Source organism: Pristiophorus japonicus, chromosome 12, assembly GCF_044704955.1.
Source record: "Pristiophorus japonicus isolate sPriJap1 chromosome 12, sPriJap1.hap1, whole genome shotgun sequence".
NCBI lineage: Eukaryota > Metazoa > Chordata > Chondrichthyes > Pristiophoridae > Pristiophorus > Pristiophorus japonicus.
Genome location: NC_091988.1, coordinates 27,858,304 through 27,875,287, shown reverse-complemented (window position 1 = coordinate 27,875,287; position 16,984 = coordinate 27,858,304). Strand labels below are relative to the sequence as shown.

The window sequence follows — 16,984 nt, the reverse complement described above, 5'->3', positions numbered from 1 at the left end:
CTCAAAACATGTTTTGCCTGACATTTTACTGTGTTTATACGCAGACGTTGATATACGCAGTGTGGTTGATGATTCAATGGTGTCATTGAATATTTACCTAATTTTAGCGAAAAAGTAGAAATGAGACTGAAGTGTTCCCCATTTATTACTCACATTTCCTTTTTCACAATGATGAGCAAAGGGTGGATAATATAGCCAGATTATTATCAGCTCTTTTACATGCTGTAAATTTCTCATTATCATAATCGTAAAACATAAAACTATCATTAGAAAATTGCTACACATTTATAGCATACTTTAATGGCATCATGAACATCAACATAGGTTTTTCCATATTAAATGACACAGTTTCCATTGAATCAAAAGCTGGGTTCTAATCCAAACAATCAGTATTAGCATAGAAAATTAGGTTCGGTGCCTGTAACTACAACATGCAAGAGTCACATTACAGTAGGGGTACAATTACATTGCTACAGGCTTGCAAGCACCAAAGATACAATGGATATATCACTGGTTGATGACACAGAAAGCTGGTTTCATTAAAGCTTCAAATATTGCTTGATCAGTAGCAGTTGTAATTTAACAGCCATTTTGTTTCCATACGCAGTTCAAGAGCATTTACTGGTCTAGTCTTCTGAATTCTCCATACTCCTGAAGTTCCTTGGATTCTTGGCTGAAAATCAGACAGTATGACAGTAATATAGGGCCAAGGAGCCAGGGCATCACGGCTGACCAAAATAATTATTTTTCATGTTTTCATGTAGGTATTAATGGATGCTGTCCAATGCTACTTGTCTTCTAAAGTGTCAATTAAAATGTATTACTATTTGACACACAATTGTAATAAGTATTTAAAGTTCATGCATGCTAAAAGATCAAAAGGAAACATACTGTAGCTGTCATTGACTAGATGAAGTACTTTCTGAGGTCAGCAGCCTCTGATGCCATCTCCTCCTCTGTCCTCCACAGGTGTGATTCTTCAGATGTCTCTTGGTCGTGTTTCTGGAGCTTTTAATGGTTGCATATGTGGGTAGGAGAATAAATATAGGAAAGGAAGAAATTACATTAAACTCCATGAATATATGCTCTTATTAAAGTGATAGAGGTTAACCCCATGTAGCTTGATCTGGTCTGTGTTAATATTAGGATTTTTAGGTCCTTCTATTCTCTATTTGAACTTTGCTAAATCCTCACACATTTCTCTATTTACATACTGCTAGGCAGCTGCAGTATGTAAGGTGTGAAATGTATATGGATTAACCTCACTGATCTCAGCTTCTTAACAGACCATTTTAGCTGCATTCACACTGGAAGTTAATTTAGATCGCAAAAAATCAGCACTCATTGGCTGGGTCCCTGCATTAGCACTGCTAAATTTAGCTTCCTTATCACAGAAGCAAAATGATAGACCTACAGAAAACTGGGTTGACAATAGTACTGATGAAATAAAGGACTGTAGGCATGAAGCACAGTGCACAGATGCCAGTTTCCAGTGATCCAAATTAAACAAGTGCCAATGTTAAACTCGTCTTTTGCAAAAACTGTGAATCCAGCCTCTGAGCCTCCCATGCTTCAAGTGAAGTGTATAAACAGCATGGGGTTTAACCCCAGCTCCTTACAACAACAACTTACATTTGTATAGTGTCTTTGGCATAAAAAATGTCCCAAGGCACTTCACAGTTAAGTGTCGGGCCCAAGCAGGAGAGATGAGCAAGGCTTATGGAGGGGATTTGTAGACAACTATAAGAATTTGGAGGCAAATGAGCTAAGAAATGGGGAGCTGGGTGGGTTAGAATGCAGGTGGTGGAGTTCTGCATGAATTGCAATTTGTGTAGGTTGAATGTTGGGAGGCCGGCAAGAAAGGAGCTGGAAAAGTCAAGTCTGGAGATGACAATGGCTTGAATGAAGGTTTCATCAGCAGTGGAGTTGAGGTAGGGATGGAGACAAGTGTTATTTCAGAGGTGGAAATCGGTGTTTTTTGTAATGCAGTAAATGTGGGTGTAACGCTAAACTGTGCGTTGAGTAAATCATGAGTAGGTGTCCAGGATGGCGGATCGAATTAGGGACTTGGGTGTGGAGAAACCGATGGGGACTGAACATTACTGGTGTTGCCAATAATGACAATTCTGGTTCATCCAGGTCTTGATGTCAGGCAGACAATCAAACAGCACATTGCTACCAATGAGGAGCTTTGCTTGAAGGGAACATGAGTCAGCAATAGAGCGATAGCACTGTTGTGCCAATTCTCTGACCCACATTCCCTTAAAGCACAGTTGCCTGATGGGAGCGTGGGATTACTGGATTTTGCCCCATATTTGAAGCACCAGCACTTAAAAATTCCATCTCCTAGTATAGTGAACACAGCCTCAACATTGAATTTCTCACAATTATAATAATGTACTCCTAGCCTGTTTACTGTGCCAGTGAGCCAAGTAAATGATTTTTTAATATAAAACCAGCTAGTTACTGTGGCTGTCTGGTAACAAGCAACATTGGACTCATAGGCACTTTAAATATACAAAGAGATCTAATGTTGTAAATACCAGTACTTTAAACAAAAAACCACCAGCTTAGCAGGCTGCCACTTAATACATAGCTTGCATAACTACCTACCTCTGTGAAAAGTCAGGTCTGATAGCTAAGCATTAAATGATGGCAATTACTGCAAAGAGCTGAGCAGTTCATAAAGAAGTCAGAGGCTGAACACAGTAAACTATTTTGAAGAGGTTAAAATACATGATTATTCAAAATAAAAAGCTTCATTTTTACACAGCATTTAAAAAATATTTATTATATTGCGATATTCCCAACACTGAACAGATTTAACATACAATCTGCATTATCATGCCGCAGTATTTGGTTAGGCTTAATGCAGAAAATGCCTTTTTGGTGACAGAATTCTAAAGCCTCTGGTCATAAGCAAAGTACATTATATACGGTGATTCTGGGACAACAGCGTGTTGCAATAAAGTTTTGTAAACAAACAAATCTGGCACCATGCATTTTCTGAAAATTATTTTCCTGTGACCTGTGCACAGAGCTTGAAGATTATTTTTCTGTCTTTTTCTACCAATGACAATACGAAACATCAATTCTTGTGTACCTTGGTCATAAAAACACAAAATAAATTAAATGAAAAAAAGCCATTGATACCATTAAACCTATTCCTTGCAGACTGTGTGTATGAGCTGCCCTTTCATGAACAGTCCAATTTATTTAAATCTCCTCAGGGAAACGAATAACTACAGCTGAAACTTTAGAGATGAAGGCTTGTGAAATTTTTTTCAGAGTCCCTTGAAGCAAACTAGTAAAATGCGAGGATATCAGTGTAATACTGCAACCTATGATATTCAACCTTGGCCAATTCTGTTTTACTGATGGTGTCTCCATGGTCCCTGCAGCAAAGGAATCATCATGTTCCAGAGATCTGATCATCATTTATGTCAACATTTATCCGTATCAAATTTAATCATGTTCTCAACCAGATAAATATCTAACTTGATATCTAGACATCACAAGCTCGTTACTCTTCATTACAAATAGCCCCCTTACCTATTGAGATAACATACCAGTACAAATCTGGCAATGCTTATGGAATAAGAAGAATTTTTCTATTACAGAATTTAAAAAAATATATATTTTCACAAAAGAGATTTGCGAAGGAGTTATGTTTTAAGTGTTGTGTTTCAGAACAAGGTGATTTTGCACAGAGTTAAAAAAATTACAGGCTGAAGCCACAAAGCCGAAGAGTCTATTTGTTAATGGGCCAGGTATTGAAGATATGTATTAAAGCCAGACAAGCCAGTTTGTGGAACGCTCATGTCAAGTCCAAAATGATACAATAAGGGTCAACGTCCTCATCCCAGGCTCATTAAAGAAGAAAAGCTCATATTCATCTTACGAAGCTTGCAGATGCTTTCTTTAAAACAACACCCGGGGTGGGGGTGGGGGCAAGGTGGAGGAATAACGGGTTTCATTGAAAGGCCTACTCGTGAATCATTGAACAGGAAAGACAGTAGGGTAGCCCTCCTACTGGCTAGAATCATAGAGAGAAAAAGACAAAGGGCACATGGGCAGTCAGTTAGAGCATTGAAGAAGCATGACCTAACAAGGAAAAACTCACTGATCCCGAACCCAGAATCAGAAGGCTCACTGGGAAAATCAAGCGAGCCTGCTATAAAAGAAATAGTGTGGAATATTAATTATTTTTCTTATTCTTGACATTGGCTGTGAAGTTAGTTGAATCAAGGTGAGATCTGCTTGCATCTGTTAAAAACTGTATATTAACTTGTCCCACTAAGTGTTTTAGTCCAGCTTTGGAAAGATTGGAGCAGCTCACGAGGATACATGCGAAAGGCACATCAGCCAATTCAGACCACAAAAAGATTTGATTATTACAACACTGGCTTACGCCATCATATAATTATATAAAAAGTCAGTATTGGCGCAGTCTTGTATGCAAGATGCTTAAACTGCTTATGGGCATGATCAGTGCAGCTTAATACATAAGGAAGACCCAAATCTTGGAACAGGAACTTCTACGTGTATATTGTATAAAAATAACAGCCAGTCAGTGGATGTATCACAGACAAGTGCTTGGTTCCTCCCTGGCCTTATTTGGCTTTTTGTGTACAAATGCTTGCCCAAAACTAACTCAGAATACTCGATGATTGATGAATTACTATATATCACTCAAAATTATAAAACATGTTGTACTGTCATTTATGGTTATCTTGGCTGAGTATTTCTATCATTTGGCATCATGTACCAACCACTATTTACAAAATTCACAGAGAAATTGAGGCATACTATATATCATACTTATTCTGTATCTGTGATATTTTACAAATCACAATCTTTTTATTAAATAATATATTCAGAAATCCTGCTTCTAAAAGGAAACAGTAACTTGCAAAAGGCTCACTATTGTGCTTTGTTGCAGACAACAGGTGGCGTCAAGACCATATATTTTAGTTCCAAGAAACACAAGGCTTCCAGATAAAAGGTTTGGTACACTCAAATCAAAGCCGTCGTGGGTTGCATCAAACAGTTAGCAACGTGGTGTGAAATTGATCAAAATATCTAACATAGAATCAAACGCATAATCATAGCCACCTTTGCAAAACGTTCTTCCCAAGCCTCTTTGCAATGTTGCAACAAATGATCAAGACATTGGCCTTGAATAGCGGTCGGAGGTGTATTAGAAGAATACGCCTCCGAACCTAAAAAAAAATGAACATTGGTGTCTCCGGAGCTGCGGATTCTTGTGGTCCTGGGCCTGCAAGTGTACGCCTGTGTAAAGGCCCACGGATCCCAGGGGCGCACGCAGTTCGCAAGCATCCATGGCATCACGCAGGCCCGGTCAACCAATCAAAAAGGGGGATTGCGATGATGCGCTGGGGAATCCATTTACGTACGGAATCCCCGTAAGCAAAGTAGAAATCACTTAATAAAAATTTGCACCACTTAAATACAAATAAATGATCACGTGTTCAAACTATAATTAAGCATTTAAAATAAAAATTTAATTTTTTGAAAAATAAGTTTAAACATTTAAAAACTGGCCAAAATTTACCTAAACTAATTTTAAATGTATGTGCATGTTTTAATCATTCAAAAGCATTTATTTTAACTCTTACGCTGGTAAAAGAAGGCCCTACACCTGCTTTTACCAGGCATAAGAGTTTCATGGGCATTGCTGGGTAGCAGTTGGGCAAATCTGTGCCAGCGAAAATGTTTTTGCAGCGTATGCGAAGGATCTGCCAATGCGAAACTTGATAGATCGCAAATTCCAGGTTTTCACGTATACGCAAACGCAGAACTTGCGAGGCCAGTCTGAGCACTTACAACGTCATCGGCCCTGTAAAATCTGGGCCAATGTTTATAGGTTACTTCTTTCAGTAAGAGCACATTTTCTGGAAGTTGTAAAAATCAACTGTTTCATTTTGACACAAGATTTCAAAACATTTTGGGGCTGATTCCCATGTGGACACATATTGAGCAGCACCATGCCAGTACGATCCTGACAATCGGCATGCTGAATTTTGGGTTCAGCCGAAAGCAACTGGGAAATGGACAGGTTCAGCACTGCAACTGTCTATAATTTAATGCATGCATCAGCTTAAAGAGGTATTGCTGTTCTTGTGACCAAAAGGGGGAAAACAAATGCAATTGCCAAAAATTGGCCATGTCAATCTGTAGTCATGGGAGCAGCAAAGTGCTCTGTTTTTCAGTCTAGGCTGTAGTAATTTAATTGGATCAAGTGCATCGGAGCAGGAAACTGCCATTTCCTCAAAATAGTCATTGAGTTACCAACAGAGTGGGTAAGGTGTCTAGCAGAAGGCAATAGTACATGTCAATGCAAACAGCACTTTGCAGTAGCCTTGAATGCAGATTTGCAAGATGTTTAATGACCTCATCAGGTATGTCAAGGTGGGAGACCCCATCACAACCTTATTGTTCCCTTGCCCACATAGACTCAAGTTGGACAGCTTCCCATTATTGTTCATTTTATTAGATCAAGTGTGCATCACAAGGAGCTGCTATTGGGTAACCAGAAGAGTGGGTCATTATGCACCATGATACACATCATAGTCCCTCCCTTTCCCACCAATACCTCCTTTTCTAATGTGCCCAACTGCTGTTCTGGCTGATAAATCTTTCTAGCTCCTGTACCTGCATGAGGCACATTCATGTCGTCACAATAACTGTGGGCAGCACTCTGATATGGGACAGGTAATAATTCAGTATGGAATGATTTTGGTGTACATAATTGACTACTGCGCAAGAATTGGGAGTGGGGGGGGGAGTGGGAAGGGGGCTGAGGCTCTTCAGAAATCGTCATTTTCTGTGTTAGAATTTGAGTTTCTGCCTCAATGGCAGTAGCCTGCAAGTCGGGAGTGGGGAGGCAGAAAGCAACTGGGGAGAGGGCCAGCATCACCCCATGGTAGTGGTACCGGACCGGCAACATTATAGCCCCCTACCCCCTGGGTTTTCTTTTAGATTGGCTTCAAAATTAGGCGAGGTGCATAACAGGTCACCAATCTGCTACCACCAGTCTTTCACCCAGCAGTGAAAGTTTAAAATCTACTCAAACCAATCAAATGCATATTTGAACAAATCCCCAAGATGTTAATACTTGACCTTAATGGCTTGACTCCTCCCGTGGACATTTGTCTTCAACAAACCAATTAATTGTAGCAACAATTGCATCAAGTCAAGCTGGAATACGATTTCCATGATTTAGTCTAGTTTTTAACCCCAAATGCACTGTGACAGAATTAAAGAAGCTCCTTTCAAGGTACATTTTAGACAAATATACTCAGCTCAGAGCTGGTCCCAAACTGTTCTTTCCACAAACTTATGACTCTTTGATTCTCTACCCTATTCATTCAGTCATTCACTGATAGTGAAGCCTCTAATGTAGAATAATTCTGTCACTTATTAAGCAGAATATAGCACCATGGTTTAAAAACGATTATTAAAACACTCTACCTAAACGCACGCAGCATTCGAAATAAAGTAAATGAGTATGATTTGGTGCCCATTACAGATACGTGGTTGCAGGATGGCCAAGACTGGGTATTAAACATACAGAAGTATCTGACAATTCGGAAAGATAGACAAGAAGGGAAAGGAGGTGGGGTAGCTCTGTTAATAAAGGATGATATCAGGGCAGTTGTGAGAGACGATATTGGCTCTAATGAACAAAATGTTGAATCATTGTGGGTGGAGATTAGAGATAGTAAGGGGAAAAAGTCACTGGTGGGCGTAGTTTATAGGCCCCCAAATAATAACTTCACGGTGGGGCGGACAATAATCAAGGGAATAATGGAGGCATGTGAAAAAGGAACGGTATAATCATGGGGGACTTTAACCTACATATCGATTGGTCAAATCAAATCGCATGGTGTAGCCTTGAGGAGGAATTCATAGAATGAATACGGGATTGTTTCTTAGAACAGTATGTTACAGAACCTACAAGGGAGCAAGCTATCTTAGATCTGGTCCTGTGTAATGAGACAGGAATAATAAATGATCTCCGAGTAAAAGATCCTCTCGGAATGAGTGATCACAGTATGGTTGAATTTGTAATACAGATTGAGGGTGAGGAAGTAGTTTCTCAAACGAGAGTACTATGCTTAAACAAAGGGGACTACAGTGGGATGAGGGCAGAGTTGGCTAAAGTAGACTGGGAACACAGACTAAACGGTGGCACAATTGAGGCACAGTGGAGGACTTTTAAGGAGCTCTTTCATTGTGCTCAACAAAAATATATTCCAGTGAAAAAGAAGGGCGGTAAGAGAAGGGATAACCAGCCGTGGATAACCAAGGAAATAAAGGAGAGTATCAAATTAAAAACCAATGCGTATAAGGTGGCCAAGGTTAGTGGGAAACTAGGAGATTGGGAAAATTTTAAACAACAGCAAAGAATGACTAAGAAAGCAATAAAGAAAGGAAAGAACGATTACGAAGGTAATCTTGCGCAAAACATAAAAACGGATAGTAAAAGCTTTTACAGATATATAAAACGGAAAAGAGTGACTAAAGTAAATGTTGGTCCCTTAGAAGATGAGAAGGGGGATTTAATAATGGGAAATGTGGAAATGGCTGAGACCTTAAACAAGTATTTTGCTTCGGTTTTCACAGTGGAAGACACAAAAACCATGCCAAAAATTGCTGTTCACGGGAATGTGGGAAGGGAGGACCTTGAGACAATCACTATCACTAATGGGGTAGTGCTGGACAGGCTAATGGGACTCAAGGTAGAAAAGTCCCCTGGTCCTGATGAAATGCATCCCAGGATATTAAAAGAGATGGCGGAAGTTATAGCAGATGCATTGGTTATAATCTACCAAAAGTCTCTGGACTCTGGGGAGGTACCAGCGGAATGGAAAAGCAGCTAATGTAACGCCTCTGTTTAAAAAAGGGGGCAGACAAAAGGCAGGTAACTATAGGCCGATTAGTTTAACATCTGTAGTGGGGAAAATGCTTGAAACTATCATTAAGGAAGAAATAGCGGGACATCTAGATAGGAATAGTGCAATCAAGAGGACACAACATGGTTTCATGAAGGGGAAATCATGTTTAACTAATTTACTGGAATTCTTTGAGGATATAACGAGCATGGTGGATAGAGGTGTACCGATGGATGTGGTGTATTTAGATTTCCAAAAGGCATTCGATAAGGTGCCACACAAAAGGTTACTGCAGAAGATAAAGGTACGCGGAGTCAGAGGAAATGTATTAGCATGGATAGAGAATTGGCTGGCGAACAGAAAGCAGAGAGTCGGGATAAATGGGTACTTTTCGGGTTGGAAATTGGTGGTTAGTGGTGTGCCACAGGGATCGGTGCTGGGACCACAACTGTTTACAATATGCATAGATGACCTGGAAGAGGGGACAGAGTGTAGTGTAACAAAATTTGCAGTTGACACAAAGATTAGTGGGAAAGCAGGTTGTGAAGAGGACACAGAGAGGCTGCAAAGAGATTTAGATAGGTTAAGCGAATGGGCTAAGGTTTGGCAGATGGAATACAATGTCGGAAAATGTGAGGTCATCCACCTTGGGAAAAAAAACAGTAAAAGGGAATATTATTTGAATGGGGAGAAATTACAACATGCTGCGGTGCAGAGGGACCTGGGGGTCCTTGTGCATGAATCCCAAAAAGTTAGTTTGCAGGTGCAGCAGGTAATCAGGAAGACGAATGGAATGTTGGCCTTCATTGCGAGAGGGATTGAATACAAAAGCAGGGAGGTCCTGCTGCAACTGTACAGGGTATTGGTGAGGCTGCACCTCGAGTACTGCGTGCAGTTTTGGTCACCTTACTTAAGGAAGGATATACTAGCTTTGGAGGGGGTACAGAGACGATTCACTAGGCTGATTCCGGAGATGAGAGGGTTACCTTATGATGATAGATTGAGCAGACTGGGTCTTTACTCGTTGGAGTTCAGAAGGATGAGGGGAGATCTTATAGAAACATTTAAAATAATGAAAGGGATAGACAAGATTGAGGCAGAGAGGTTGTTTCCACTGGTCGGGGAGACTAGAACTAGGGGGCACAGCCTCAAAATACGGGGGAGCCAATTTAAAACCGAGTTGAGAAGGAATTTCTTCTCCCAGAGAGTTGTGAATCTGTGGAATTCTCTGCCCAGGGAAGCAGTTGAGGCTAGCTCATTGAACGTATTCAAAGATAGATTTTTAACCAATAAGGGAATTAAGGGTTATGGGGAGCGGGCGGGTAAGTGGAGCTGAGTCCACGGCCAGGTCAGCCATGATCTTGTTGAATGGCGGAGCAGGCTCGAGGGGCGAGATGGCCTACTCCTGTTCCTAATTCTTATGTTCTTATATTCTTATGTTCTTATTAACTTCTCATTTAGATATCATTGTAACACTTATTCCTCTTCTCTGTCTATTGGTGAGCCATGTGAAGCTTAACTGAGGCCAGAGGCCGAGAGGCAGATTGCACTTTACATGCACAATACATGCCTCAAACTAATCTGCAAAACAGAAGCATAAGTACATCCCTCCCCAGGATAAGTGTCAGCTATGGCTCAATGGGTAGCACTCTCGCTTCTGAGTCAGAAATTTGAGAGTTTAAGTCCCACTACTGGGACTTGAGCACAAAAAGTCTAGGCTGACACTCCAGTTCAGGGCTGAGGGAGTGCTGCACTGTTGGAGGTGCCGTTTTTTGGACGAGACATTAAACCGAGGCCCCGTCTGCTCTCTCAAGTGGACGTAAACGATCCCGTGACACTATTTTGGAGAAGAGCAGGGGAGTTATCTCCTGTGAGCTGGACAATATTTATCCCTCAATTAATGTAACAAAAAAAAAGGTTATCTGGTCATTATCACATTGCTGTTTGTGTGCAAATTGGTTGCCGCGTACCCTACATTACAACAGTGACTACACACCAAAAGTACTTCATTGGCTGTAAAGCGCTTTGAGACGTCCGGTGGTCGTGAAAAGTGCTATATAAAACCAAGGGCTAGAACCTCCACTTTTGAGCTTATCGCCAAAAAATGGTCGTTATTTCCGGCGCGGGCGATAAAAAAGGGTTTTCAGATCGCCGGCTTCTCGCCCATTCTCAGAACACCTAGTTTACATTTTTGAAAATGGGCGTTACCGTGAGCGATATCACATGGCGGTAGCGTTAAATTTTTTTGACCTTCTGCCATAAAGTGTGGCCGTCGTTAGCAACGGCATGGCAACGCTCGATTCCTGCGATTCTGGAGGTCAAGGGTCATCATGACATGCACAGAAGAGGAGACAGAGAGAGAGGGAGCTCAGAGGGACTGAAGGCGTGGCTGGGTGTGGTGTGGCTGCTTTGGGAGGAAGGAGGGAGGCTTTAGAGCTTCACAGCAAGTAGGCAAACAAAAATTAGCTGTTACTAGCCACATATTTGACCGAATTTGGCCTATAATGGAGAGAGAGGAGGAGGCATCACAGCATACTGTGGAGATTGACGCTGGAGAGAGCAGTGAGGTGGGAGAGGAGCACATTGGAGTCTGCAAAAGAGCCAGGAGCTTCGCAGATGAGGCAAATACCTCCCTCCTGCAGGAGGTCAAGTTACGCTGGGGTGATTTGACACAGGGAGGGCGTGGAAAGCCCACCCCAAAGGCCTACCAGAGGATATGGACCGAGATAGCAGAGGTGATCTCGTAGGCGACCAACAAGGTGCGTGAGGACAACCAAGGCCGTAAACGATGGAACGATCTTGTGGGATCTGCAAGAGTAAGTATTACATTGATTTACATGTACTTATGTATTTCTATAATTTGATTTGTAACAGTCATGAGTGACTATCAGCAGATGTGAGGTCTTGCACTTTTACCGGGAATGTTTTACTCAAAGTCTGCGGTCACGGTGTACGTCTTTAGGTAAAGAATGATAATTATCATAATAATCATGATTACATCTGTCGGTTATATGTTGTATCAGTCTCTGTGACAGTACCTAGCAATGATATCACGCAATGATCTCATGCCATGTTCTCCTGTTACCTTTTACAGAAGAAGCTATCGACAATGAGGTCCATGTAGAGACGAACAGGTGGGAGGCCACCAGTCCCCAGCGACATCACGGAGATGGAGGAACGAGTGCCTGCACTTATGGAGAAGCCCCCCCGGACAGTCACGGACGTATCTGTAGACCCTGAAGTGATGCCACGTGAGTGAAGATTACACCATTGCATGATGTAAAGTCTATAGATGCCACACCAACTCATATCCGAACAATCATATATGATAGATGATTTCTAAAATTGTCATGGAAATAATGCTGGCCAAATGAAAATCGTGCAATGCACAATGTGTTGATGGTCATGAAATGTGATATCTGCGATGATTTTGAGAGCGGTGGTGCTTTTGTCGTGCATATGCTGTGTGTCGTGCTGGACTCACCTCATCACCCTAGCACCCACTTCTCCTCTAACAACCTCATTTGCATCTTGCAGCTAAGCCAGCAGCACGACCCCAGGCAAGGCCACAGAGGCCAGAAGGTGGGGGCACGGGGCAGGGAGTCGGTGGGCGATCCTCCTATACCTGGTGCTGAGGAGCTCTGATTGTTGCCCGTCAATCCGCTGGGTCTGTTCTCGACGGATGAGAGCACGGACTTCGAAGAACCTGAATCGCCACGCTCCAAAAGCCATTCCACCCCAAGGCCATCTAGTGGCCCTCCGGTCATTCCCGCCTCCACTCTGGAGGTACCGGCCCCAAGCATCTCTCCACAGGGCACCCCATTTGTCCCCAGGACGGTGCCAACCCCGCGGAGGCCTCGTGGATGCGGCTGGTCTGTTCCACGAGCGCGACATGACAGCGGAGAGATGGTACAGTTGTCCCGGAGGACCGTAGATAGTGGTGACTAACTCATCAAAGCATTGGGGGACATATCCCGACAGCTGGCCACCATGACCGAGTACATTCCGCAGATGGCGGAGTCCCTGGATGTGATAGCCAGGAACACTGCTGCCACAGGCTTCCCAGTGGTCCCCGGGCGCGGCACTCCATCCCTAGGTTCCGCCCCACCACTGCGAACAACAGATGAGAACAAGGACCAAGATCCTGCTTCTGCATCAGAAAATGTTGCCCCTTCGGCACTCCCCACTCCCGTACCCGTGCACCCACCGCATCTGCCTTCATCCCCCCCAATGAGGCACCGCCTGAGGAGCTCCTCGGCCAGGTGCCGTGGAGCGAGGAGGGGAATGGATAGAGCTGGGGTGAAGGAGAGGGGGGAAGGAAAATGAGGTGCATGTGTGCAGGTGATGGCTATGTTATATCTCCATCTGGGTCTATGCAATTTGTTGCAATGTATGGGGGCTGGGGACCACACTCCTGCTTTGCCTTTGTATTCTGTGTTGGTGGACATGTTGAACATGTGATTGATGTCAATGGTGGAAAACGTGGGGTGTGGGCGGGGGTTGGGTGTTATTGGCTGTGATACTTATGATTTAAAACCAATGTTGGTATTAAACTTTTGTTATTGAACATAATCTTGTTGCGCATTGTCTCAGATAGCTGAACCATTACACACTGGTGATTCCTTACCATGAAAGGGTTAAATACAACTTAAGATCAATCAACATAAACTTTAACTGGCACCAAGCTGATGGGCACCATTGATGTCTGAGCTGCACACACACAGCAGTGTGTCAGTGATGTCACTCACATCAGCGCTCTTTCAGGCAAATCTTTCCGATATCAGCTCCTCACGTAAGAGTGGGATTTAACAAATGCTAGCCACGCTGCTGGCGTTCATTCCGGTTCGTTCCACTTTTTGTGGGCGTTTTTTTGAGCGAGCAATATTGTGGGCGATATGTGTGCGAGGTGGTGAAATTGATGATGGGTGATCTCCATGGCTGCTAGTTTGGGTAAATATGCCCTTTATGACAAAAAACAGTGGCCTGGCGTTCATATTGAATCTCGGCGTTAATTCCGTGCAGAAAGTAACGCTGGGCGTTGATTTCGCCCATTCTGCTGATTCCGCCCCAAAAAAATGGGCAGGCGGTTATATTTTTTCCTGGCGTTACACCCATTGGGAAAATAACGCTCGACGATAAGTCTCCTAAAAAAGCCCGTCAGTTTCCATTTTGTGCCAAAATGGGCGATATATGGGCGTTATACGTCATTTTAGCGGTAAAATGGGCGTTAAGTTGGCATTAAGCATGCAAAAACAGTGGAGGTTCTCGCCCCAAGTCTGTCTTTCTTTCTTTCATATGTTGATAATGAGCTTGAGGACATTGCAATGGACGATTCGTCGAGAACTAGTGAGGAGAAGCAGGTAGCAATGGCAGAGGAGGAACAGGAAGCTCACGAGTACAGCAACCCAGATCTTGGGAACGTACTTTTGATAGCATCACGTGAGCTAGAATGTATCGAGGACATTTGACCACATGGCACCTACTGTGGGGGCCTTACATTTCCTGGGCTGACATAGCAATAAAGGACTCTGCAGTCCACTGCGCAGCATATGGCAACCCCATTCCATTAACAACAGAACCCCTTTGGTTGGACCCCAAGGCTGGTTCTTGCATCTCTCATGAATGCTCATACTGTTGACAGGCTTCACGATCTAATCCTTCAAAACCGCTCCACAAATCCTCTTCACCCACAGAGCTGACCACAAAGCAAAACAAAGTCATCATCAAGGTTTTTAAAATTCAATCACATTTGAAAATTGCTGGCTGTTCTGTACACCTGTTTATGGGGCACAATATAGATGGAAATCAGATCCGTTATTGAACAAATAGGTCAAGATGTTGTAAAATATCATGGATAAAAACAAAATGTGACACACAGCAAGCCTCAATCATGATACATAGCGTGCCTCACGTTGCAGTTCATTATGAAGTAGCAGCATATAGTGCCAGGTGGCATAAATCCTCAGACATTATGGCCCCGATATTAATGGAGAAAGGCGGGGGCAGTTTATCAGGCGGGAAACCCGGAAGAATGGATTTTCCTCCGTACTTACCAAATTTAATGGCAGGACCTGATTACCATTTTTGGACTCGATTTCCTGGTCACTGTCAGCCAGATTGAGAGGCTGGCTAGCTGTGGAGCAGGTATTGAGAGGCTGGCTAGCTGTGGAGCAGGTATTGAGAGGCTGGCTAGCTGTGGAGCAGATAGGCCTTCGGCACCAGGCCACAGTCGAGGAGCGTAGAGGAATGAGTGAGAGATCGGGGCTGGGGGGGGGATGCGGGATATTAATGGGTGTGGGGGCAGAGATATTGGGAGAGGAGGGGACATCGATGGGGCCGGGGAAGGTGGTGAGATCATGGAAACATAAGAACATAAGAAATCCAAGCAGGTGTAAGCTATTTGGCCACTCGAGCCTGCTCCGCCGGTCAATACGATCATGGCTGATCTGATCTTGGCCTCAGCTCCACTTCCCTGCCCACTCCCCATAACCCTCGACCTTCTTATCATTCAAATATCTGTCTATCTCCACTTTAAATATATTCAATGACCCAGCCTACTCTCTAGGGTCGAGAATTCCACAGATTCACGCCCCTCTGAGAAGAAGTTTTAAATGGGCAACCCCTTATTCTGAAACTATGCCCGCTAGTTCTAGATTCCCCCAAGAGGGGAAATATCCTCTCTGCATCTACCCTGACAAGCCCCCTCAGAATCTTATATGTTTCAATAAGATCACCTATCATTCTTCTAAACTCCAATGAGTATAGGCCCAACCTGCTCAACCTTTCTTCATAAGACAACCCCTTCATCTCAGTAATCAACCAATCAACCGAGTGAATCTTCTCTGAACTGCCTCCAATGCAAGTATATCCCTCCTTAAATAAGGAGACCAAAACTGTACGCAGTACTCCAGCTGTGGCCTCACCAACGCTTGTACAGTTGTAGCAGGACTTCTCTATTTTTATACTCGATCTCCCTTAGGCAGTCCCTCGGAGTCGAGAAAACTAGTGTCCTGAACTTAACTAAAGGCAATTACAAAGGTATGAAGACAGAGTTGGCTAAAGTGGACTGGGAAAATAGATTAAAGGGTAAGATGGTAGAAAAGCAGTGGCAGACATTTAAGGAAATATTTCATAACTCTCACAAAGACAGTGAGAAAGAAAGACTAAGAGAAGGATGAACCATCCGTGGCTAACTGAGGAAGTAAAGGATGGTATCAAATTGAAAACAAAGGCATTCAATGTTGCGAAGATTAGTGGTAGGCCAGAGGACTAAAAAAATAATAAAGAGAAGATAAGATTATGAGAGTGAACTAGCAAGAAATATAAACATAAAAGAAAGAGAGTAGCTAAAGTAAATATTGGTCCCCGAGAGGATGAGACTGGGGAAATTAATAATGGGAAACAGGGAAATGGCAGAGACTTTGAACAAATATTTTGTATTGATCTTCATGGTAGAAGACACGAAAAGCATCCCAAATAATAATCAAGGGGCTACAGGGAGGGGGGAACTTAAACCAATCACTGTCACTAAAGAAACAGTACTGGGCAAACTAATGGGACTAAAGGTGGACAAATCCCCTGGACCTGATGGCCTGCATCCTAGGGTCTTAAAAGAAGTGGCTGCAGAGATAGTGGATGCATTGGTTGTAATCTACCAAAATTCCCTAGAGTCTGGAGAGGTCCCTGTGGATTGGAAAACCGCAAATATAACGCCCCTATTTAAGAAAGGAGGGAGACAGAAAGCAGGAAATTATAGACCAGTTAGCCTAACATCTGTCATTGAGAAAATGCTGGAGTCCATTGTTAAGGAAGTAGTCGCAGGACATTTAGAAAATCATAATACAGTCAAGCAGAGTCAGCATGGTTTTATGAAAGGGAAATCATGTTTGACAATTTTGTTAGAGTTCTTTGGGGATGTAATGAGCAGGATGTATAAAGGGGAAGCAGTAGAGATCAGGGAAGGAGGATGCTGCCCTGTCCCTCTGTTATTCTGCTTTAATAATTCACAGATTCTCTGGATCTCAGGTATGTCTTTTACTTCTCTAATTTTGCTCATCATTGCCTCC

General features: G+C 42.9%; 1 protein-coding gene across 10 annotated transcripts in view; it reads right to left on the bottom strand.

Annotated features, from left to right (window-relative positions):
• Positions 1-280: 280 nt before the first annotated feature.
• LOC139276702 (bis(5'-adenosyl)-triphosphatase-like) overlaps positions 281-16,984 on the bottom strand; it is a 1,572,769-nt gene continuing 1,556,065 nt past the window's right edge. For 9 of the 10 annotated variants that reach the window (XM_070894670.1, XM_070894668.1, XM_070894671.1 and 6 more), the window contains one exon: positions 927-1,008. Coding sequence is in view for 1 of the 10 variants with exons in the window: in XM_070894677.1 (XP_070750778.1) it covers positions 907-1,008 (102 nt within the window). In the remaining 9 variants the exon portion in view is untranslated. Of the gene's footprint in view, positions 674-891; positions 1,009-16,984 lie in introns of those variants that run through there. The other variant, XM_070894677.1, reaches the window with a different exon arrangement.